We start from the raw sequence: 26,723 nt of genomic DNA on the forward strand, positions 1-26,723 counted from the left end.
ATATAGAAATGGAATATATAAATAAAATCACACAAATATATATATATATATATATATATATATATATATATATATATATATATATATACGAAAAGAAAAAAACTATGCATTTTATTTGTTAATGGAATTTTTGTGATTTTATATGGTTTCTTATGTGATGGCAAGTCAAAATCACAAGCTCCTATTACTTCCTGCTTCTGTACCACATTTATCCTAAAATAACACCTTTTAATCACTCACTGACAGACATGGAACACACACAAACACACACACTCACTCACTCTCTTCACAGCCATCAGTGTCAGAGACCCCCAACTCCCTTGACTGCTTAATAATGTAAAGACTTAAGCTTCAGAGTAATACCAGTGGTCTGTGGGTGGAGTGTAAAGTGTAAAGCTTTTTCTCAAGAAAAAAACACATGCTAGTATCCTAGCCATTATACATGTTATATTTTAGAAGGTGATCTTTTTTTTATATATATAGATTAAGTTGAGTTTACGTGCTGTTAGGTTGGTATAGCGACTGGCTGGTAAAATAGCACACTCTTTGTTGTGAAGCTGGATGACTATGGAATAATTTTTGTTTCTTTATTATTCAATCAAACATTATGTGTTTGAGAGTAAAACTAATTATTTTGTAATTAAAAAATAAAAGATTGCAAAAGAAAAAAGTCTTCTTAAGGCTCAAAAATAAAGAAATTGATAACAAAAATTTTTTGCAGTGCGTATAAATCTTTGAAAAGCTTTATTTTTCTTTGTGCACTTCAAACACTTTTCATCGCGATACCACAAATGTGACTCTTTTCTGCCGTCTTTTTTTGCGGGTCTAAAACTTTTGTTTGCAAGTTGAAAAGTTTTGCTTGCAAGTGAAGCTGTCTCTCAGTGGGCGGTCTCTACCCACCAGGATGAAAGGCCTTTTTCTATTGGTCACTCTCGATTGAAGTCACAGGTTGACCACGCCCACTACGTTTCCCCAGAATCCCCGCCACTGCCACCGCAGTCTGACAGAAGAGTGAGCGAGGTTGTATCATGGCGAGCAACAGGTCGTTTACTGGGTAAGATAACTAACTTAACATCTTAAACACAGTGACAAGTTAACTTAATTATTATCTCCTCTCATGCTCTCCCATCTAAATACATAACGTTAACTAAGCCCATTGTAGATTTGATTAGCCAACAGTATAGCTAGCTGCCAGAGCCCCCAATAGTAAAGCGTCAGGCCAATATTTTCAGAGATTATAGATTATTATAGCTCCAGTGAAGTAAGATGAGTAACACATATCAAATCACTAGCCCATTTGGTGGGTTATGATTCATAAATTATGACCACATGAACATTTGCGGCACCCAACAGCTGTAGTTTGCCATTCAAAGTACGATTTGGGACCGATGTCTGTACATTCCGACATCACCCTAGTCTACAAGACTGTGTATTGTGTATTTTAATAACAGGTTTGTTTTGTACTATCTAAGACCTATGCAATGACAATGGCAAAACTTGTTACTTCAATAGTAAGGATTGATATTCAGGACTTGTCAGCCAGTACCACTGTAACCTTGCAGAGACTTTGCTTTGAAGTCAGAATTTTAATTAACTATGTTCCACATTTCAATATGCCCCTGACTTCTAAGGGGTGTTTTTATTTGTGACTACTCCAAACAGCCAAGAATTCTATCAGTAGAACATCACATTTTTCTTTTCTGTTTGCAGGAAGATTTGGTGTTGATGGAGGAGGCAACATCTTCAAGGCAAAACCTTAAGACCTCATTCAACATCATCCAATGTTGCAATCACCCTCAGGAGGTACACAAGCAAAAGCCAAATTGAACATTGTCAATTATTGTCAATTCCTATTTTACAAAATTTGCCCTGCATACATTTTTGTCTTTAATGTATAGGCACTTGAAGACCAGTGTCCAATATGCACAGGAACATTTCCAGTGTCAGAAGTAGAACTGCCATGCCAGCTTTTGTGGAGAAAGGTAATGGTAACAGTGACTCACATTGAAGCTTAAAAACACCTAAAAGATGCTCTGATTTGGATCATATCTCATGGTAACCTACCTGACTATGTTCATTGCATTGGTTCAAAACAGTACATTGCAAAGGTCATAAAAAGATCATACGAAATATATATATACATATATACACACACAAAGTTGTTTGGAAACATTACATTTTTTTTTAGTTTTTTGACATAAGTCTCTTCTGCTTATCAAAGCTGCATTAATTTGATCAAATATACAGTAAAAACAGTATTATTGTGAAATATTATTTGTAGCACTATTCTCTTTTCCACCACCAATGTCACAACCATCACAACTACAAATGTTACCCCTCTTAAACCTTGACTTAAAAACAAGAGGTCGTAACTGCTCAAGAAACATGTATTATTGTCAATGTTGAAAAAATATTTTTTTTGTCCTTACTGTCACTTTTGATCAATTTAATGCATCCTTGCTGAATAAAAGTATTAATTTATTTAATTTCTTTCCCCAAAAAAAAGTCTTACTGACCCCAGACTTTTGAATAATAGTGTATATTATTACAAAATGTTTATATTTCAGATAAATGCTGTTTGTTTGAACTTTCTATTCATCAAAGAATCCTGAAAAAAAAAATGTACACAACGGTTTTCAACATCGATAATAATGTTTGTTGAGAAAAAAAATAAGCATATTGTTGTGACACTTAAGACTGGAGGAATGATGCTGAAAAATGTTGCTTTATTGTTTTTATATACATATAATTTTATTTATTTTTACAGTGAGTAAATGTAAATGTGAGTAAAAACTATTCGTCATGCAGCAGCACAGACAAACACCACAAAGACATCTGAAATCTGTCACGAGATAACATGTCTAAAGTTGTGGAAACGTCAAAAAACAGGAAGCCCTGTCAATCCCTTTGAAATCACCTTCCTTGGAGAGTCTGTCAAAATAAATAAATACAATTATATGTATATAAAGCTTAAAACAATAAAGCAAAATGTTTAGCATTGTTACTCCATTCTTAAGTGTCCCCTTTAGATGTTTTTTAAGCTTTTTTTTTTTAGGTGTTTTTAAGCTTCAATGTGAGTCACTGTTACCATTACCTTTCTCCACAAAAGCTGGCATGGCAGTTCTACTTCTGACACTGGAAATGTTCCTGTGCATATTGGACACTGGTCTTCAAAGAAAACTTTGAATGGCAAACTACAGCTGTTGGGTGCCGCGAATGTTCATGTGGTCATATTTTATGAATCATAACCCGCCAAATGGGCTAGTGATTTGATGTGTGTTACTCACCTTACTTCACTGGAGCTATAATAATCTATAATCTCTGAAAATATTGGCCTGACGCTTTACTATTGGGGGCTCTGGCAGCTAGCTATACTGTTGGCTAATCAAATCTACAACGGGCTTAGCTAACGTTACGTATTTAGATGGGAGAGCATGAGAGGAGATAATAATTAAGTTCACTTGTCACTGTGTTTAAGATGTTAAGTTAGTTATTATACCCAGTAAACGACCTGTTGCTCGCTCTTCTCTCAGACTGCGGTGGCAGTGGCAGGGATTCCGGGGAAACGTAGTGGGCGTGGTCAACCTGTGATTTCAATCGAGAGTGACCAATAGTAAAAGGCCTTTCATCCTGGTGGGTAGAGACCGCCCACTGAGAGACAGCTTCACTCGCAAGCAAAACTTTTCAACTTGCAAACAAAAGTTTTAGATCCGCAAAAAAAGACGGCAGAAAAGAGTCACATTTGTGGTATCGCGATGAAAAGTGTTTGAAGTGCACAAAGAAAATTAAAGATTTTCAAAGATTTATACGCACTGCAAAAAATGTTGTTATAAATTTCTTTATTTTTGAGCCTTAAGAAGACTTTTTTTTGCAATCTTTTATTTTTTAATTACAAAATAATTAGTTTTACTCTCAAACACAATGTTTGATTGAATAATAAAGAAACAAAAATGATTCCATAGAGATGACTAGAGATCTAGCTGGTTAAGCCAGACAGAAGCATCCAAAAACAAAACAAAAGCCTGTGAGCAGCTACTGTATGCTAGTGTTTTAGCAGGCTGTTCATAAAATCTTAACATTTCATTTGAGTTTTTATAATGAATGTACATTTTTATTTTAATAATTTTGTGGACAATGTGGGGGCCTCGGAGTAAGGTCTAGTTTCAAGCAGGTAATGTTATTTTTTTACTTACACATTTTCTTAAATTATATTAAAAGTAAAAGGTGTGAGTATGTTTGTGGTAGAATGTGTGGACAGAGCCAGAAAGAGAGCACAAGAGAAAGAATGGTGGGTGTAGGTTCATTTAAAAAGGAGGACTTGCTGTGATGGTAAAGATCTAATACATATTTCATGCAGGGTCGGGAAACTTCCGCAGGATAAGTCCTCCACACCTTTCCCACGTAGTTCTCCCATCACAACACCACAGGGTTCTAATTGTGACAATATGTGCATATAGGCCAATTAGAGTATAAGCATTCAACAATTGCCTGAAGCCTGACGCTCAATAGAGGTAAACAGAGCTTATTTTGTTAATTCCTCTGGTTTTTTTTTATGTGTGTGTGTGTGTGTGTGTAATTTTATGTTATAACAAGAACAATTTGTTACATTGTTAATTGACTATTTTCCAAATGATAGTGGAATAAAATGGGGGATTTTTCAAGGATATAGGTTAAGGTGATCTTGGGTGCATTCGTTCTTTAAGTCATTTACATGGGTGAGCGCAGCCACTGAACAATACAAAAGGACATCCTTTGTAGTGTTACGATGGTATTATGATGCCTTAGTCAGTAATTTTTAAATAAATAAATGCTTAATAGCTGTTGGCTATTTGGTCACTTTTCTTCTGGTCAGACTGGGAGAGTGTTAAAACTAGCTAAAACCATATGCTAGGCTGGATTAAGCAGTTTTTAAGGTAAATAATAATAATAATTATATACATATATATATATATATATAATATATATATATATATATATATGAATAGACATAATAATAAAAACAAGATTACGTCTTTTTTTTGTTATACCTCAAGTCTATCTATAATTGATTAGAATTTGGGGGAGGAGAGGAAAAGATCAATTGCTTTGAATTTTGATTTACAGCGCATGTACAGCCAGCACCAATCGCACTCCAAGACGTCATTATTAGTTGCCTCGGCTAAAACCTGTTCGTCATATATGTATGACAGTACAGAAAATTATGTAGAGCTTGTGGTGACATTGGAACAGTTGAGCATATTTTATTACAGTGTAGACTCAACTCTGGGACTCAACTCAAGAGAAGAGCAGGGACATGGAGGAGGAGGAGGAGGTGAAAGAGGCAAACATCCACCCCATTTGAAGGGTCGAGAAATAGGACTGTGGTATGCCAAATGGGGTGGAATCAAAAGATCCGAGGCAGAGAGGAAATCTGTTAGTAGGAGGCGGTTGCAAAGATGATTGATTATTTTTTAAGCATTATAGTTGAATTACAGTACTCGGTAAGGTGTTCTGTAATATTGCTATAAGAAAAATAAGTCAGTGGCTGGTATAATAAGATATGTGTAATCAGTGTTGGGGAAAGTTACTTTTAAAAGTAATGCATTACAATATTGCGTTACTCCATAAAAAAAGTAACTAATTACGTTACTTAATTACTTTTTATGGAAAGTAATGCGTTACTTTACTAGTTACTTGAAAAAATTAATCTGATTACGTAACTTGCGTTACTTATTTGAAAAAGTAACTCAGATATTCTCTTGTAAATTAAAAAGTAATGCGTTACTTTACTAGTTACTTGAAAAAATTAATCTGATTACGTAACTTGCGTTACTTATTTGAAAAAGTAACTCAGATATTCTCTTGTAAATTAAAAAGTAATGCGTTACTTTACTAGTTACTTGAAAAAATTAATCTGATTACGTAACTTGCGTTACTTATTTGAAAAAGTAACTCAGATATTCTCTTGTAAATTAAAAAGTAATGCGTTACTTTACTAGTTACTTGAAAAAATTAATCTGATTACGTAACTTGCGTTACTTGTAATATATTACCCCCAACACTGTGTGTAATGCATATCAATAGCAAATAAGATGGACACAGTTCTGAATTAAACATAATAATAATAATTAAGGCATGCATTTACCTTTGAGATTAACATTACAGAAGGAGGACGTGTATACTGTAACATTGGTCAGTTTTGTAAGAAATTCATGCTTGAGCACAGTTCCTGTTTGTCTACAAAACAAATTTCAGGTGTCTAAGCAAAAGCCTATTAATCAAAGGATTTTTAAGATCATGAGAAAGTCTGAGAATGGTGTCATTTCAGAGGGCTGTTGTTCAGATGGATGAACAAGAGCAGCACATTACTTGGCTGCTAAACTCTGTCCAGAGTAGGGCTGTCAAAAAAAAACTATTCGAATTTTGAATATTCGTCGAATTAAAAAAAATAAACAAAAATCCACATTCCAATGCAAAAACGTTGCATTCGAATTTAAGGTCTGCGTCAGCCGTCAGGCAGCCTTATCAGTGGCACATGAGATGCGATGACGCTGTATGTGTCATTGATTGCATTTTAATGCTTTTGTTAGCCTATTCAGTTGAACCCACTAGATGCGGCCCTGCTACGTTGTTCATTCATATATTGCGGAAAACGAGAGCATTAGTTTACGTCTAAACTGAAACGAAGCCGTTCACACAGAACGCATATTTATCACATTTTCTAGAGGGACATCTATCAGCATTGCACTCGCGTCTCGCAGAGAGCGGCATGTTTAGAAAGCCATGTAAAATTAACTCAAGTTCAACTTTTAAAAAACTTGTCTAAAGACATTATGGTGTTTTTTCCCCATCCCACTGTATCTCATGTTTTTAAATGAAGAAAGTAGCCTACTCTTTGTGATTGTTTTTTTTCATGGTGCTGTTTTTTTTCTTCTAATTGTTTAAGCAACTTTATTAATTATATATGGTTTATAAACATTATTTTAGACATTATGCACTTTTTTTCAAAGATAGTCGTGTTATTTTATTACGCTTTGAAGAAAAGTGCATAATATTTTGCTGGATGCGCCCTCTTGTGGCCTCAGGCGAGAAGCCAAAAGCTTTTTTCCCCCTAACTGAAATTATGCCTTTTAAATTCGCATATAATTCGAATTTTGATCATATTTAAGTAGAAAATTCGAATTTAGTGTTTCAGTCATTTTGACAGCCCTAGTCCAGAGAGACACAGGCAGAGATGCTCACCCCTCTACATCTCAGAGCTGGAGGGTGAAGGAGGAGCCCAGTGGCCACAGGTGCAAATGCAATATTGTATAATTATTAGGGCTCACATAGTCATGGAAATCATATCAAAGAATTATAAAATTGTGTTTTCCAGACTTAACAGAATTGTGTCTGCCTTCCAGTTACTTTGATGGAGATGATCCTCCAGAACCTCAGAACATTGTAAAAGTGCCAAAAATTGAGCCTAAAGAGGAGAAACGGGAGAATGAGGATGAGTCAGGAGCAAGTGTAAAAGAGGAACTTAATGAGACTGACCTGGAGTACTTATTCCAAGATGTTGGGCGGATACCCTCCCTGGATGAGGAGGTCAAGAAAGATCAGAAGAAGAAAAACGATAATGCTAGATACCTTGATATGCTGGTGAGACAGACTGAAACATATTTCACTAAGTCTTAACACTTTTGTTTACGACAGCTTTATTGTGGCATTTCCTTTTTCAGAAATTCAGAGAGAAGCTGCCTTCCTATGGGATGAGAGAGGTAAATGTCACACTTTGTGATTGCTGCTTCTGCATATACAGTGTCTGTATGTGTATGGATGGTATGTTTTAACCTCTTTGAGTCTTTAGTTTTAATGTGTAAAAGCAGTTAGCTATCACCCATTGGAAGTTACAGTTTTTAGTTGATGCCCCTTTCTGTCTTTGACTTACTGTAGGAGCTGGTTAGGCTAATCAGTGCTAACCAGGTACTGGTAATCAGTGGAGAGACTGGCTGTGGGAAGACCACCCAGGTTACTCAATTAATCCTTGATGACTTCATTGAGAGGGGCATGGGCTCTCTCTGCAGGGTGGTTTGCACACAGCCAAGGCGTATCAGTGCCATATCTGTAAGTACAAGATGCTGTCTGCATTTATTTGATCACAAATACAGTTAAAACAGTAATATTGTGAGTTATTTTTAGAATTTAAAATAACTGTTTTCTGTTTTAATATATTTCAGAATGTAATTTATTCCTGCTGATTTGGAAACATTTCTTATTATTGTCAATGTTGAATCACATTGTGCTGATTTATATTTTTGTGGAAATCATGATACATTTTTTTAGATTCTTTGGTTAATATAATGCTCAAAGGAACAGCATTTATTTAAAATAAAGTTATTTTGGCCTCTTTTTCTTCATTCTCCTTGATTAGACCAAAACATAGAGTAAAAAGTGGCACAGCTTATGCCACTCTTCCTACAATAATTTGTAGAGTATCTGTTTTTTTTTTGTTTTTTTTTAAACAATGTAAGGTTAAGAGTATGTACTTTGCTTAGGTTGCAGAACGGGCAGAGTCTGTGGGAGAGGGGAAGTCCTGCGGGTATCAGATCCGTCTGCAGAGGTGAGTGAATCAGATCTGTAGGTCATTCTTAAAGGGATCATCGGATGCCCATTTTCCACAAGTTGATATGATTCTTTAGGGTCTTAATGAAAAGTCTATAACATACTTTGGTTAACATTTCTCAATGGTAGTGTAAAACAACACCCTTTTTACCTCTGTTCACAGCGACTTGTTTCGGTGCATGTCCCTTTAAATGCTAATGAGCTCTGCTCTCCCCGCCCCCCTCTCCCATCGGGTGATGAGCCGTTCTCATGAGACTGTAAACTTTAGCCTCATTTAGCCGAGGAACTTGCTAACTAGCACATTATTAGGAAAGGCGATTTGCAAAGATTCATAAAAAACCTTATACTCACTTCTTCTGTAGGTGAAGCTGGATCACAAATGTTTTGCGCGAACATCGACGCATTTAGGTAGATCGGACGTAATCCACTGCGTCTTCAGTGGCTCAGATGTCGGGAGTAAATTATGACTGCTATGTTCATTATTACATCCAACAACAAAACATCTCAATCGCTTAGGAGACATTCTTGTCTACACCTGCTCCAGGGTCAAACAATGGCTGACTGTCTACAGCTCACTCAGGTCTAAGGTAAAGCACCAGTGTCAATCAACAATCGTGGGAGCTGCCTTGGTATGTGTGACGTCACACAGCCAAGCATCTGAGAACGGCTTGATTTGAGAAAGGGGTTATGATTTTGGGGGATTAAAAAAAAAAAACCGCTGGGTGGATTTTTATCATTATGGGCTGTTTGTGTACACACACTGCCAAAACACAAATTTCAGTTCAAACAACATGTAAAAGTTAATTTTGTATCCGATGACCCCTTTAATCTTGTAATCACCATCCTGGTTCTAAGGAAGCTATTATTTTATTGCCAGGTTCTGAAGTGGAAAGATTCTTTCCTTAAAGGAGACCTATTATGCCCCTTTTTACAATATATAATATAAGTCTAAGGTGTCCCCAGAATGTGTCTGTGAAGATTCAGCTCAAAATACCGCACAGATAATTTATAACATTTTGAAAATGCCTATTTTGAGTGGAAGCAGAAACACCATGTTGTTTTATTAAATGCAAATTAGCTGCTGCTCCCCGCCCCCTTTTCCAGATTTAGGGCTGTGCTTTTACAGTTCGTGCCTTAGATATTCTGCCAAAAACCATCTGTTTGGTTTTCTGAGAGCACACATCTGAAGCACGCACACCGAAAGCAGCTGTCACACGTCATGTGAGTACTAAACTAAACTCTTTCATGTCTTATTGTGATTAAACTGTCAAATACACGCAAGTTTATGTTAAAAACAGACGAGTTACAAAAACAGTCAGTTATATCTGTGAAGGTAAACAGCTGGGAAAGAAATCGCACACTGTAAAAAATGATCGTGATTTTAACAGTAAAAGACTGTAGAAATGCCACAGTAAAAACCTGTTAAATGATTAACAGTAAGTTTCCTTACTATATATGGTGAATAACTGTAATAGATCTAACCTTTGTTTTCGAGAAAGTAGCCTCAGATTCGACACACAAAGACTGTGTCTGAAATCACACCCTACACCCTCATTCACTATTCCCTACATGAGTTTACTAATATAGTCCACCTGACAGAGAGAATGAAAACTAATGAGTGAATTCAGCCAACGATGAACAGCTGCTGTTAACAAGCAGAATCACTGAAGAAAAGAGCAAGAAATGAAACTGACTTCAGCCACAGCCTGAAATTACTCAAATAAAAAGCAGAGGAGGATTACACAACTCCACAAACAGCATTACCAGCTTCACTTATTACTAACCAGTTTGACTTTATTTCTGTCATATATCTACAAAACATTTTTGAGAATTAACCGAGGTTTATATTGTATTGAAAATGTTTTGTTTGGCCTCACCATTTTGGCGATCAGTGGTTGCTTTAGTTGGGCTCCTGACCCTTGACTCTTTAATGTTAGTTTTTCTCAGCTGTTGTAAATGTGTATTTGAAGCACATTTATTATGACAAGAAGAGCCGAAAGAAATTGTAATGAAGTGGTTTTAATAACTATTAATGATGATGTAATGATCGTTTAATTTTTCAAGACCTGATTCATGATCTCATTTTGTGTCTAATTATATGGGTAAATTAGTCTTTTGTTTATGATACTAATATGACTCTACAAGATAAATTGACAAACTATTGTGAAGGAATTTAAAAACTTTTTATGCGCTTAATCTTTAGAGCTACGGTAGCTTTTAGACACACACAGACATCAAGAATCAGCACATGAATCTCAACAATGGTGACTATTAATACAAAAAAAATAAAAAATCTGGGTGCCAGTACAAAACTCCCAGCATGCATTGCAGAATGATTTTTTTTTTTTTTTTATTGTCACCAATGTTGAGATTGGTGAATGTTGGCTGAATGTTGATGTCTGTGTGTGTTTAAGTGCTGCCATAGTTTAAAACTTACAGCTGTTTAAAACAGCTCCAGTCAAGACTGCAAAGCCCTGCAGAGAGTTGTGCGCTTAGCTGAGCACATCTCAGGGTCTGCTCTCCCCTGCAAAATGTCCCTACAGGACATCTTCCTCAAATGCTGCAAAAGCAGAGCTGTTAAAATCATCAATGACTCCAACCACCCTGATAACTGTCTTTTCATTTTGCTGCCATCTGGTAAGCGCTTCCGTAGCCTGATGGCAAGAACCGAGAGACTTAGAAGGAGCTTCTTCCCCCAGGCCATCAGGCTCCTAAACTCAAACTCAGTCTCTTAACACCAACATGACTTCACTTAATTATCAGTAAGATACTTAATATACTGACATTGTCACTTACACACAGCAATTTCTGTAATATTTTATTTATTTACTTTTTTACCTCTATTGCTGCTATGTAACTACCCTGTACAGCCTGTTTGCACATTCTTCTCTTGTACATTCCTGCTCATTTTAATATTTATTAAGTCTACAGTATATGTTATACCTACAGTTTTATCTTATTCTTATTTTTTTATCTTACTTTTTCCATACCTATATTTATATATAATTTTCTTGTGTTTGTATTCTTTAATAATTGCACTGTCCATGGAGCAGACCTGACTTACATTTCACTGCTGGTCATATATTCTTTATATAACCATGTATGTGACAAATAAAAAATCTTGAATCTTGAACTTTTATTTGTGCATATTGTGCTTAGGAATGTTTCACAATGATAGTAGTATCAGTGGTCCAACTCAAGAGTATTGGTAATATATCACACACTTAATAAGAGATTAAACATGAGATGAGATCAGTGAAACTAGTTCATGATCGTCTTGACATCACAAACACCAGTTTTATCTAATTATAGATTTTTCTTGCTATAAAAACTGTGTTAAAGGGGTCATATGATGGTTTTTTAAAGATCATTAAAAGACAGCTAACTTAAACCAATCAAATAAAAACTATTTTTAAAAAGTCAAGAGCCCAACTAAAGCAAACACCGATCGCCATTATGGTGACTTCAAATGAAAGTACAACACCTACAATCTCAATAAGAGCTTTTGTACACATATGACAGAAACAAAGTCACACTGGTTAGTAATAAGAAGCTGATGATGCTGTTTGTGGAGCTGTTTAATCCTCCTCTGCTGAGATCTTGATCAATTTAATGTGTTTTATTTTCAGTTGATTTCATCTTTGGCTTTTGCTGTAAGTTGTGTTTCTCTGCTCTTGTTTCTCTTTCCTTCAGTGATTCTGCTTGTTAACAGGTGTTCATCACTAATGCTCAATCCTCATTTAATTATCTCATTAACTTCATCACCACTTCAGTGTCACTTCAACACTCTGTAGTGTGGACACATATATGTGCTTTTTAAAACTGAGGATTTTGCTGTGGGATTAAAGGGGTTAAATGTGTGAGATGAAAAAAAAACACTGTGAAATGTATTTTTAACAGAAATATACTGTTAATTTAATTTACGAATGCAAACTGTAAACAACTGTAGATTACTGGCAACCACAGCTGCCGGTATTTCACAGTAAAATCAAGAAAAGAAAACAGCAAAATACTGTAAAACCTAACAGTCAACTTCCTGTTGTGTTTTGTGGGTCACCATTGTGCTGGAGAGCAGAGCCAGTGTGTTTAAGTAAAGGACAGACAGCAAAACACTGATGTTATACTGCTTATTGTTTTGTTTAAAGTCAGTAACTGTGCAGTTACTGATGCAATGTGAATCTCTTTAATAATTGCAATCACACATGAAAGTGTGTTGCTGTTATCTGCAAGAGATTTGAGTTGAATTGATGCTTTTAATGACTTTGCATAAATCAGTCTTTTTTTTTCCGTGGACTTAAACAGCTAAATAGTTCTGGAGACAAATATGCTTGCGTTACTTAAGCATTATAAATGTTAGTTTACAAACAAATGCCAATTGGTCAAATTAAGTGCAGTCGGTTTCTGCAAATAAAATTAGTTAGCTCAAAGGTTTGCATATTAACATTGTGTCAGTTAATGAAATACAGTTTTTCACTGTAAATTTAAACAGTTCTGTAAAACCTAAAATGTTGCTACCGTATTTTTCATGGTAAAGTTCATAGCTGCTGGTATTTTACCATAAATTTAACAGATTTTTTTTACAGTGCAGGGATAAAAAGCACCCCATGCCCACAGTTAAATATACTGCTGGATCTTTAATGTTGTGGGTCTGCTTTTCTGCCGGAGGTCCTGGACATCTTGTATTTTTCATGGTAAAGTTCATAGCTGCCGGTATTTTACCATAAATTTAACAGATTTTTTTTACAGTGCAGGGATAAAAAGCACCCCATGCCCACAGTTAAATATACTGCTGGATCTTTAATGTTGTGGGTCTGCTTTTCTGCCGGAGGTCCTGGACATCTTGTATTTTTCATGGTAAAGTTCATAGCTGCCAGTATTTTACCATAAATTTAACAGATTTTTTTTACAGTGCAGGGATAAAAAGCACCCCATGCCCACAGTTAAATATACTGCTGGATCTTTAATGTTGTGGGTCTGCTTTTCTGCCGGAGGTCCTGGACATCTTGTATTTTTCATGGTAAAGTTCATAGCTGCCAGTATTTTACCATAAATTTAACAGATTTTTTTTACAGTGCAGGGATAAAAAGCACCCCATGCCCACAGTTAAATATACTGCTGGATCTTTAATGTTGTGGGTCTGCTTTTCTGCCGGAGGTCCTGGACATCTTGTATTTTTCATGGTAAAGTTCATAGCTGCCAGTATTTTACCATAAATTTAACAGATTTTTTTTACAGTGCAGGGATAAAAAGCACCCCATGCCCACAGTTAAATATACTGCTGGATCTTTAATGTTGTGGGTCTGCTTTTCTGCCGGAGGTCCTGGACATCTTGTATTTTTCATGGTAAAGTTCATAGCTGCCAGTATTTTACCATAAATTTAACAGATTTTTTTTACAGTGCAGGGATAAAAAGCACCCCATGCCCACAGTTAAATATACTGCTGGATCTTTAATGTTGTGGGTCTGCTTTTCTGCCGGAGGTCCTGGACATCTTGTATTTTTCATGGTAAAGTTCATAGCTGCCAGTATTTTACCATAAATTTAACAGATTTTTTTTACAGTGCAGGGATAAAAAGCACCCCATGCCCACAGTTAAATATACTGCTGGATCTTTAATGTTGTGGGTCTGCTTTTCTGCCGGAGGTCCTGGACATCTTGTATTTTTCATGGTAAAGTTCATAGCTGCCAGTATTTTACCATAAATTTAACAGATTTTTTTTACAGTGCAGGGATAAAAAGCACCCCATGCCCACAGTTAAATATACTGCTGGATCTTTAATGTTGTGGGTCTGCTTTTCTGCCGGAGGTCCTGGACATCTTGTATTTTTCATGGTAAAGTTCATAGCTGCCAGTATTTTACCATAAATTTAACAGATTTTTTTTACAGTGCAGGGATAAAAAGCACCCCATGCCCACAGTTAAATATACTGCTGGATCTTTAATGTTGTGGGTCTGCTTTTCTGCCGGAGGTCCTGGACATCTTGTATTTTTCATGGTAAAGTTCATAGCTGCCAGTATTTTACCATAAATTTAACAGATTTTTTTTACAGTGCAGGGATAAAAAGCACCCCATGCCCACAGTTAAATATACTGCTGGATCTTTAATGTTGTGGGTCTGCTTTTCTGCCGGAGGTCCTGGACATCTTGTATTTTTCATGGTAAAGTTCATAGCTGCCAGTATTTTACCATAAATTTAACAGATTTTTTTTACAGTGCAGGGATAAAAAGCACCCCATGCCCACAGTTAAATATACTGCTGGATCTTTAATGTTGTGGGTCTGCTTTTCTGCCGGAGGTCCTGGACATCTTGTATTTTTCATGGTAAAGTTCATAGCTGCCAGTATTTTACCATAAATTTAACAGATTTTTTTTACAGTGCAGGGATAAAAAGCACCCCATGCCCACAGTTAAATATACTGCTGGATCTTTAATGTTGTGGGTCTGCTTTTCTGCCGGAGGTCCTGGACATCTTGTATTTTTCATGGTAAAGTTCATAGCTGCCAGTATTTTACCATAAATTTAACAGATTTTTTTTACAGTGCAGGGATAAAAAGCACCCCATGCCCACAGTTAAATATACTGCTGGATCTTTAATGTTGTGGGTCTGCTTTTCTGCCGGAGGTCCTGGACATCTTGTATTTTTCATGGTAAAGTTCATAGCTGCCAGTATTTTACCATAAATTTAACAGATTTTTTTTACAGTGCAGGGATAAAAAGCACCCCATGCCCACAGTTAAATATACTGCTGGATCTTTAATGTTGTGGGTCTGCTTTTCTGCCGGAGGTCCTGGACATCTTGTATTTTTCATGGTAAAGTTCATAGCTGCCAGTATTTTACCATAAATTTAACAGATTTTTTTTACAGTGCAGGGATAAAAAGCACCCCATGCCCACAGTTAAATATACTGCTGGATCTTTAATGTTGTGGGTCTGCTTTTCTGCCGGAGGTCCTGGACATCTTGTATTTTTCATGGTAAAGTTCATAGCTGCCAGTATTTTACCATAAATTTAACAGATTTTTTTTACAGTGCAGGGATAAAAAGCACCCCATGCCCACAGTTAAATATACTGCTGGATCTTTAATGTTGTGGGTCTGCTTTTCTGCCGGAGGTCCTGGACATCTTGTATTTTTCATGGTAAAGTTCATAGCTGCCAGTATTTTACCATAAATTTAACAGATTTTTTTTACAGTGCAGGGATAAAAAGCACCCCATGCCCACAGTTAAATATACTGCTGGATCTTTAATGTTGTGGGTCTGCTTTTCTGCCGGAGGTCCTGGACATCTTGTATTTTTCATGGTAAAGTTCATAGCTGCCAGTATTTTACCATAAATTTAACAGATTTTTTTTACAGTGCAGGGATAAAAAGCACCCCATGCCCACAGTTAAATATACTGCTGGATCTTTAATGTTGTGGGTCTGCTTTTCTGCCGGAGGTCCTGGACATCTTGTATTTTTCATGGTAAAGTTCATAGCTGCCAGTATTTTACCATAAATTTAACAGATTTTTTTTACAGTGCAGGGATAAAAAGCACCCCATGCCCACAGTTAAATATACTGCTGGATCTTTAATGTTGTGGGTCTGCTTTTCTGCCGGAGGTCCTGGACATCTTGTATTTTTCATGGTAAAGTTCATAGCTGCCAGTATTTTACCATAAATTTAACAGATTTTTTTTACAGTGCAGGGATAAAAAGCACCCCATGCCCACAGTTAAATATACTGCTGGATCTTTAATGTTGTGGGTCTGCTTTTCTGCCGGAGGTCCTGGACATCTTGTATTTTTCATGGTAAAGTTCATAGCTGCCAGTATTTTACCATAAATTTAACAGATTTTTTTTACAGTGCAGGGATAAAAAGCACCCCATGCCCACAGTTAAATATACTGCTGGATCTTTAATGTTGTGGGTCTGCTTTTCTGCCGGAGGTCCTGGACATCTTGTATTTTTCATGGTAAAGTTCATAGCTGCCAGTATTTTACCATAAATTTAACAGATTTTTTTTACAGTGCAGGGATAAAAAGCACCCCATGCCCACAGTTAAATATACTGCTGGATCTTTAATGTTGTGGGTCTGCTTTTCTGCCGGAGGTCCTGGACATCTTGTATTTTTCATGGTAAAGTTCATAGCTGCCAGTATTTTACCATAAATTTAACAGATTTTTTTTACAGTGCAGGGATAAAAAGCACCCCATGCCCACAGTTAAATATACTGCTGGATCTTTAATGTTGTGGGTCTGCTTTTCTGCCGGAGGTCCTGGACATCTTGTATTTTTCATGGTAAAGTTCATAGCTGCCAGTATTTTACCATAAATTTAACAGATTTTTTTTACAGTGCAGGGATAAAAAGCACCCCATGCCCACAGTTAAATATACTGCTGGATCTTTAATGTTGTGGGTCTGCTTTTCTGCCGGAGGTCCTGGACATCTTGTATTTTTCATGGTAAAGTTCATAGCTGCCAGTATTTTACCATAAATTTAACAGATTTTTTTTACAGTGCAGGGATAAAAAGCACCCCATGCCCACAGTTAAATATACTGCTGGATCTTTAATGTTGTGGGTCTGCTTTTCTGCCGGAGGTCCTGGACATCTTGTATTTTTCATGGTAAAGTTCATAGCTGCCAGTATTTTACCATAAATTTAACAGATTTTTTTTACAGTGCAGGGATAAAAAGCACCCCATGCCCACAGTTAAATATACTGCTGGATCTTTAATGTTGTGGGTCTGCTTTTCTGCCGGAGGTCCTGGACATCTTGTATTTTTCATGGTAAAGTTCATAGCTGCCAGTATTTTACCATAAATTTAACAGATTTTTTTTACAGTGCAGGGATAAAAAGCACCCCATGCCCACAGTTAAATATACTGCTGGATCTTTAATGTTGTGGGTCTGCTTTTCTGCCGGAGGTCCTGGACATCTTGTATTTTTCATGGTAAAGTTCATAGCTGCCAGTATTTTACCATAAATTTAACAGATTTTTTTTACAGTGCAGGGATAAAAAGCACCCCATGCCCACAGTTAAATATACTGCTGGATCTTTAATGTTGTGGGTCTGCTTTTCTGCCGGAGGTCCTGGACATCTTGTATTTTTCATGGTAAAGTTCATAGCTGCCAGTATTTTACCATAAATTTAACAGATTTTTTTTACAGTGCAGGGATAAAAAGCACCCCATGCCCACAGTTAAATATACTGCTGGATCTTTAATGTTGTGGGTCTGCTTTTCTGCCGGAGGTCCTGGACATCTTGTATTTTTCATGGTAAAGTTCATAGCTGCCAGTATTTTACCATAAATTTAACAGATTTTTTTTACAGTGCAGGGATAAAAAGCACCCCATGCCCACAGTTAAATATACTGCTGGATCTTTAATGTTGTGGGTCTGCTTTTCTGCCGGAGGTCCTGGACATCTTGTATTTTTCATGGTAAAGTTCATAGCTGCCAGTATTTTACCATAAATTTAACAGATTTTTTTTACAGTGCAGGGATAAAAAGCACCCCATGCCCACAGTTAAATATACTGCTGGATCTTTAATGTTGTGGGTCTGCTTTTCTGCCGGAGGTCCTGGACATCTTGTATTTTTCATGGTAAAGTTCATAGCTGCCAGTATTTTACCATAAATTTAACAGATTTTTTTTACAGTGCAGGGATAAAAAGCACCCCATGCCCACAGTTAAATATACTGCTGGATCTTTAATGTTGTGGGTCTGCTTTTCTGCCGGAGGTCCTGGACATCTTGTATTTTTCATGGTAAAGTTCATAGCTGCCAGTATTTTACCATAAATTTAACAGATTTTTTTTACAGTGCAGGGATAAAAAGCACCCCATGCCCACAGTTAAATATACTGCTGGATCTTTAATGTTGTGGGTCTGCTTTTCTGCCGGAGGTCCTGGACATCTTGTATTTTTCATGGTAAAGTTCATAGCTGCCAGTATTTTACCATAAATTTAACAGATTTTTTTTACAGTGCAGGGATAAAAAGCACCCCATGCCCACAGTTAAATATACTGCTGGATCTTTAATGTTGTGGGTCTGCTTTTCTGCCGGAGGTCCTGGACATCTTGTATTTTTCATGGTAAAGTTCATAGCTGCCAGTATTTTACCATAAATTTAACAGATTTTTTTTACAGTGCAGGGATAAAAAGCACCCCATGCCCACAGTTAAATATACTGCTGGATCTTTAATGTTGTGGGTCTGCTTTTCTGCCGGAGGTCCTGGACATCTTGTATTTTTCATGGTAAAGTTCATAGCTGCCAGTATTTTACCATAAATTTAACAGATTTTTTTTACAGTGCAGGGATAAAAAGCACCCCATGCCCACAGTTAAATATACTGCTGGATCTTTAATGTTGTGGGTCTGCTTTTCTGCCGGAGGTCCTGGACATCTTGTATTTTTCATGGTAAAGTTCATAGCTGCCAGTATTTTACCATAAATTTAACAGATTTTTTTTACAGTGCAGGGATAAAAAGCACCCCATGCCCACAGTTAAATATACTGCTGGATCTTTAATGTTGTGGGTCTGCTTTTCTGCCGGAGGTCCTGGACATCTTGTATTTTTCATGGTAAAGTTCATAGCTGCCAGTATTTTACCATAAATTTAACAGATTTTTTTTACAGTGCAGGGATAAAAAGCACCCCATGCCCACAGTTAAATATACTGCTGGATCTTTAATGTTGTGGGTCTGCTTTTCTGCCGGAGGTCCTGGACATCTTGTATTTTTCATGGTAAAGTTCATAGCTGCCAGTATTTTACCATAAATTTAACAGATTTTTTTTACAGTGCAGGGATAAAAAGCACCCCATGCCCACAGTTAAATATACTGCTGGATCTTTAATGTTGTGGGTCTGCTTTTCTGCCGGAGGTCCTGGACATCTTGTATTTTTCATGGTAAAGTTCATAGCTGCATTTAATGTGTTTTATTTTCAGTTGATTTCATCTTTGGCTTTTGCTGTAAGTTGTGTTTCTCTGCTCTTGTTTCTCTTTCCTTCAGTGATTCTGCTTGTTAACAGGTGTTCATCACTAATGCTCAATCCTCATTTAATTATCTCATTAACTTCATCACCACTTCAGTGTCACTTCAACACTCTGTAGTGTGGACACATATATGTGCTTTTTAAAACTGAGGATTTTGCTGTGGGATTAAAGGGGTTAAATGTGTGAGATGAAAAAAAAACACTGTGAAATGTATTTTTAACAGAAATATACTGTTAATTTAATTTACGAATGCAAACTGTAAAAAAAACAGTAGATTACTGGCAACCACAGCTGCCAGTATTTCACTGTAAAATCAAGAAAAGAAAACGGCAAAATACTGTAAGACCTAAGTCAACTTCCTGTTGTGTTTTGTTGGTCACCATTGTGCTGGAGAGCAGAGCCTGTGTTTAAGTAAAGGACGGACGGACAGAGAAACACTGATGTTATGCTGCTTGTTGTTATATTTAAAGGCAGTAACTGTGTAGTGATTGATGCAGTGTGAATCTCTTCAATAATTTCAATCACACATGAATGTGTGCTGTTGTTATCTGCAAGGGATTTGAGTTGAATTGATGCTTTTTTTTGTCTTTGCGTAAATCAGTAGATTTTTCTTCATGGACTTAAGCAAAATAGTTTTCAAAATCAATATGCTCGCATTACTTAAACATTATAAATATTAATTTATAAACAAATGCCATTTGGCCAAATTAAGTGCGGTCGGTTTCTGCAAATAAAATGAGTTAACACAAAAGTTTGCATATTAACATCGTATCAGTTAATGAAATACGGTTTTTCACTGTACATTTAAACAGTTCTATAAAACCTAAAATGTTGCTACAATATTTTTTCACTGTAAAGTTCAGTGTAAACCTTCTTTGATTGCTTTCTGTATATAAAATATAGATAACAGATTGTCTTTATGCTATTAACAGAAACAGTGTGAAGTTAATTGTTTTGTGAGTGGGTTGATTAACTAATGAATAAACAGCAGTAAACCCTTAAGCCCTTAAATATTATATTGATCACAAGGTCATGATGGTCATGAAATACAGTTTGAGGTTTTTATATTATGTTTCTCAAGGTTAGTTTAGAAAGATTCTGCATGATAAGGGGTGTGTTGAGGAGAACTGTGACGTGACGTTATGATTCTCCCGATTTCAAATCTGGGTGTTTCAGAAGGGTAGAATAGATTTTTTCATATTTATCTTCTGTACCTTTAAGATTTATTTGTGAACACTGTTTATTGATTGACTGTACTCTTCACATGTGAAATGAATCACAGCAACTACTCACAGGGTTTGTAAAACATTCTAAGCCCAAATGTGTTGTTTGAACAGTTAAGATCAGACTGATATGATCAGGGACCTTGTTAAAAAGAATCTACTTTTCTAACTCTGAGAAGGCTATTTGGAGATACCCCTCCGATAGGTACAACCAAGATACAGTGTTTTCTTTATATCTTATTGTTAGACTAAATACCAACTCTAAAAACAACATTGTCTTCTGGTGTTTAGAAGTAATAATATCTGTCCTATTTTTCTCCTTGAAAGTGATTTTCTCCAAGTTCACCAACACCGGTTGAAGTGTTGTCGATGTGAAAATGTTTGCGGTAGTGTGTATTTATCCTTTTGTAGTCACCGATTCCTGAGTGTGACGTTTATGCAGCTTAGTTTCAATTATTATTTTGAACTGGAATCTAGTTTTGAGTTCTGAAATATGTGTGTGTGTGGGGGGGGGTGGGGGTTGTTGTCTCCCTGTCAGGAAGGGAGAGATGCAGGGTAAATGTGCCAGTGTGTGAGGGGACGGGTTTCACTTCCAACTGTTATGATCTCTTTCTGGATCGCAACAAAATAAGGGAGTCACCACACACCACAGCTAATTATTAAGTTAATTTATTTGTCCATATAAAACAGAACCATGTAGAATGTCAATATAAATGGTAGTCAGTATTTCAGCACATGTAAGTGTGTAACAAGTATGAAAGACAGTAGTCCAACCAAACACAGTCCATGGATCCTCCAAGAACAACAACCATCCCGAAAGGAGATGGATCAACGGCGGTGGCGATCTCCCGTATCTCTCACATCTCATCAGTCCTCGGGTAGCCTCATGTGTAACCCAAGGTACGGCGCAAACAAAGACAGCTCAAGCCCCGCACAAGCCCAGCCCACGCTCACACCACTTGCCATCTCTGTCCCAGTCTTTTGTAGAGCGCCATCATTACCTTCAGGTGTGCAACCACTCCCCTCAACCAAACCACCTGTAGCTCAGAAATAACCGGTTACTTGCTGGAACCGTCACACAACTGGTTAGGTTTATTTGGAAATTAAAGTGATTTCTATATTTTTATCCATTCAAGACTACGAAAGCGTTCTGCACATAAACGTAGCACTGTGTTTATGGTTTGCTGCGCATTGTCGTCTTTTGCCATAATGACTGCAGCCAATAGAAATGCTTCTCCCTGTGCGTCCTGTACCTCACAGCACAGATCGTGAAAGCAGACTGCAGTTTGTGTCATTCATTATAACAAACAAAGTGTAGAGACGATGTAAATAATAGATTCAGTGTAAAGAGCTAAATTCATTCAAATTTAAGTTTGTGAGATCGCGATGAACTGAGGGAAAGAGAGTTTGCAAATGTGAAATTTAATTTATACAACAGTTTTATACATTTCTGATTTTATACAAAAGTTAATATTAAGAGACTTACATTTTAGGAACACTGTTGTCTATTTTGCTCTATTTCGTCAACAAAAATATAGCTCAAAAACAAAGTCACAGCTGCTGTGCTATAGTCTTTGACACAGCGCTGTTTCCTTTATGAATGAATCTTTGCTTTTGAAGAAATCTAGTGAGTCAATGATTCAATGACCCATTCATAAATAGTCACTTGCTTCGTTCCTAAATGAATCCGCCATTTGAACGAATCGATTGAATGAATGATTCAGAGAAAAAGACAGTGACTTGCTGCTACCTGGCAGTATCAGTTTTATTTTTAAAGTATAAATTGAGTCATTTAAATCATTTAAATTTCTATATTCAAAACTTTATATTTAAAACAATCTCATAACATTATTATGAGATGCATTAATGCCACCTCTTAGACCAAAACGTAAAGTAAAAAGTGGCACAGCTCTTCCTACACAGTAAAAAACGCAGTGTCAATTTAACACTTAAAGTGTCAATTTTAACACTATTAAAGATCATATATGGTCACAATCTATCTAGTTAAAAGTACACCGTTCGTAGTGTTGAATGTTTAGTGTTAATATAGCACCTTACAAGTGTAGAAAAATTACACTCCGAGTGCAAAGTGTTATACTTGCTATTGTTCAAATTTTACACTATGGGGTATTTAACACCCCTGGTGTTGTTTTAATCCTTTAAGTGTTATTAATAAAGTATTCTTTTAGTGCAAAAACAAAAATGCTATTGTATGGTGTTAATGTACAAGATTATAATCAAGTGTCTCCAGACAGATGTATAAATTCCAATGTTTATTTAACAAATGGGCAAAGTGACAACTTTAAACCAAATACCAGATGTGTAGAGGTTAATTAGTCAGTCACATTCATTAAGTGTTGCACAGAAACATAAAATAGTTAATAAAACACGTAAAATCATCAAATTTACCTAGACATGAACAAATATGACAGGTAGATTTGAACAAGATTGCAGCAAGATACTGGTTGACAGTTGTGTAGCATCCATGAATGATGGTCCTCTTTGTCCCATCAGCGAGCAGGTATAGCTGTGTGGTCTCTTTTATGCAATCAAGGTGTTCTTCTTGTTAGTGCCTGCAGATCAAAGACAAAAATAACACTCAAGGTCAGCTCTCCCACTGATTTTATTTACATTAGTCTTTCATATACAACATATCTGACAATATTTTGAGGCAGACAATAGGTAGTGACAGAAATGTCCAAATGTACCTTTTTGAAGATGTTTTTCAGCTTGATAGGAGGACATTTTTCCAGGTCCCTTGCAGCCTTGTGGTGATGGTGGAATCAAATGAAGTAGGAGACAAACTGATGCAATATCACTGTCCCATTCTAAATAACAGATATGACTTCAGCAAAAAATGCATGAACACAGAATATAGATAATGCATGAATATAGATTATCTTATTCTGAAATATAGTCTAACCTTAAACATCGGTTTCATCCTCCTTTACATCTGATTCCGAGGTCAATCTGGTCCTTACGGTCTTGGGAGAAGCCAGGAACTTGGGAGAAAAAAAAAACAATTAATGACAACAATATATCTCTCAGGAACAATTCTGCTAAGTTGATTGTGTAGTCACACAGTGGCTCTGTTCACACCTGGCATTAGCATGCATCTTTCGGTGATGCACAAGTGAACAGACACAAGACACATGACCACATTCTTTTATTACAGAGTTAGTTCAAAAATGAAAATTCCATCGTTTACTCAGCCAAGACTTTCGTTATCTTTGAAACACAAAAGATATTTTAATAGAATATAAGATTTCTGTCCCTTTAATGACGGTCCACGCAACTACCACTTTGATACTTCAAAAACTTCATAAAGAGATCTAATCCATAAAGAGAACTAATCCATACGTATCATGTGGTTTAGTCCAAATTTTCTGTTTATGTTCCCTGATCAATGTTTAAATGTGAAAAAAAAACAACAAAAACTAAATTAAATCTGTTCATTGTATAAAGCGATCGAGTCTCTTTAGACAATTTGGACTAAACCGCTTGATTCATTTGGATTAGTTTTATGATCTCTTTATGAACTTCTCGAAGCATCAAAGTGGTGGTTGTGTAGACTGTCGATGGAAGGACAGAAATCTCTCCGGTTTCATTTAAAATATCTTCACTTGTGTTTTGAAATTGATTGAAAGTCTTGCAGGTTTGGAATGACAGAGTGAGAAATTAAGAAAAATTTTCATTTTTGGGTCCACTAACCATTTATCATTTTGCTGTTTTATATCTTAAATTAATAATTAGTAAATTCCAGGTGTGAACATAAGCAGATATTGTGTGGCTGCCCAGTTAAACTTAAATTTTGAATATTCATTTGCACATATAGGCCTGTCACGATAACAACTTTTTGTTGTGCGATATATTGCCCCAGAAATAATTGTGATAAGCGATATTATTGTCATTTTAAAGACCATTTTATGCCACTGAATATATAATCAATGTAACAGCATAATAATGCAAGAAGGCCTACACACTTCCAATATTCATAATTTTTAAGAATATTTAGATCATGGAAATAAATATCAAAATATTAGATACCTTAAAAAACCTGAATAAATAGTAAATAAACATTTTCTACAAAAAGTGTAAAGTAGATAAAAATGCACAAAGAACTTGTATGGAGATTTTTCCATCTACAGATTTTTCCCTGACCTTCTTTTCTCTGTAAATTAAGGGTGCACACTATTGCTGAAAAACAGTCTCTACTTAGCAGTCAGATGTCCGTATGCACAAAGGCACAGATCCCTAAACAAGATCATATCTGCAGATGAAACTTTGTTTGTAGAAGCATTTTTTAAATTTGAACTAGCACCTCATGACTACACCACGTTATGTACGAGAAGCTGCTAAAGACACAGGCGCAAGTGGAATATACAAAACATGGTGACATACATTTTTAAGTAAATATAATGGGCGATATATTGCGTCACCAAAAATTATTGAGGTCGATATATTGATTATTACGACAGGCCTATGCACATAGAATAACATAAATGACACAGACTCACAATTCTGGCTTCATCTTCAGCATTCTGATTCCGATCTTCAGATCCTTTCCTGTAGGGCAGGGTTCCTCAAATCTTGCCCTTGAGGGCCAATGCGCTGCAGAGTTTAGCTACAACCCTGATCAAAGTCACTTACCTGTGATTTTCTAATGATCCCGAAGACATTGATTAGCATGCTCAGATGTGTTTGATTAGGGTTAGAGCTAAACTCTGCAGGAAAGTGGATCTCGTGGGCCAGATATGAGAATCCCTGCTGTAGGGCTTCCATCACTCACACTCAGTGTCATCAGACTCCCAGTTTGCAAACTTATGAGGAGCTTCCTTCACTTGACACTGCAGAAGTCTGGGTCAATTCTATTGAAAAAGGATCAAAAAAACACTTATTTCAGTCATTTAAATTAGGACTGTAAATGTGGTAAAATAATTGTGATTACCCCTAATTTTGTGTATGCTAAAAGCTGTCTATAATACAGGTGTCAAATCGTAAATTTATTTTAATTTACATCCTTCATTCTAGGGTCAATTAAATGACTGTTAAAGTGAATGGACACACCTTGTGCAATATTCACATGAAAGCCTGAAACAATTTAATTATTTATTTAATCTGATTATTAAATACATTTACATAAATTTAATGAGTAACGAGTTATAAGGCATCTTAAAATGAACAGTGTACTACATTAGAATAAATGAACAAGTTTAGAATTTATCTAACTATTAATTCATTTATAATGCAAGAAGAAAATACAGATATATTTTGACATATCTTTCTTCATTAAAACTTAACTTTGTATATCTGGAAATATTTAAGATATTATTTAACCCAAAATAGCATGCCATATGAATTAATAAAGACTGGTTTCAATCTAAAGTACCTGCATGCACTGAAGGAAATTGAAAGACTGACTTTCACGATGCTTGCATAAACGTAATTAGGAATGAGAATGTGACGTAACGCCGCGGTGATTGTGAAAAATGTCACTGGTGTATGTCATTCATACTGCATCGATATCTGTGTGTAAAAACACCAAGGGAAGGAGGAGAAGACACCGAATAGTAAATCTGTTAATGTCACTGATTAAACCCACTGACTCACTCAAAAGAATCACAGTGCAGTGCGTTTTTGAAAGTTTTGATTTGGTTGGTTTAATAGTTAACATTACCTTCTTTGCGAGCATGACTCTCACTAGGCTTGTGAATTAGCAGAACTTGGACTTTCTAAAATGCTTAAAGTGGCTTAATGTACCAAGACAGTGATAAAGACAAAATTGTAAAGCATATACTATGCGCAGATATGCATATAAGATCAAAATGTGAATGCAACGCGTTTATTTAAGCATTTCCCTCTCATATAAAGAACACACTTAATGCACCGAGACAGTGATATTTAAAGACCACATTCTGTACACACATCTTACTAATAAAGCATAA

At 36.1% G+C, this 26,723-nt stretch overlaps 1 protein-coding gene and 2 long non-coding RNA genes across 3 annotated transcripts in view; 2 read left to right on the plus strand and 1 right to left on the minus strand.

Moving 5' to 3' along the window:
* The first annotated feature begins 763 nt into the window (after positions 1-763).
* On the plus strand, positions 764-1,982 carry LOC107548964 (uncharacterized). The gene is made up of 3 exons (XR_001604516.1): positions 764-1,054; positions 1,711-1,803; positions 1,899-1,982. It is a non-coding gene; the product is annotated as an uncharacterized lncRNA (long non-coding RNA).
* A 2,729-nt stretch (positions 1,983-4,711) lies between these two features.
* Positions 4,712-26,723, plus strand: part of LOC107548927 (ATP-dependent RNA helicase DHX36-like) — a gene marked incomplete at its 3' end in the record, with an annotated part of 42,221 nt that continues 20,209 nt past the window's right edge. Inside the window, 8 exon segments of the mRNA XM_016229800.1 lie at positions 4,712-4,715; positions 5,255-5,412; positions 6,308-6,371; positions 7,193-7,271; positions 7,383-7,620; positions 7,701-7,739; positions 7,915-8,085; positions 8,517-8,581. Of these exon segments, the coding sequence (XP_016085286.1) occupies positions 4,712-4,715; positions 5,255-5,412; positions 6,308-6,371; positions 7,193-7,271; positions 7,383-7,620; positions 7,701-7,739; positions 7,915-8,085; positions 8,517-8,581 (818 nt within the window).
* On the minus strand, positions 23,239-23,780 carry LOC107548940 (uncharacterized). Its single transcript, XR_001604511.1, has 3 exons — positions 23,702-23,780; positions 23,487-23,606; positions 23,239-23,351 (listed from the first exon to the last, which is right to left on the minus strand). It is a non-coding gene; the product is annotated as an uncharacterized lncRNA (long non-coding RNA).

This window comes from Sinocyclocheilus grahami, unplaced genomic scaffold (genome assembly GCF_001515645.1).
Source record: "Sinocyclocheilus grahami isolate Dianchi unplaced genomic scaffold, SAMN03320097.WGS_v1.1 scaffold358.1, whole genome shotgun sequence".
NCBI lineage: Eukaryota > Metazoa > Chordata > Actinopteri > Cypriniformes > Cyprinidae > Sinocyclocheilus > Sinocyclocheilus grahami.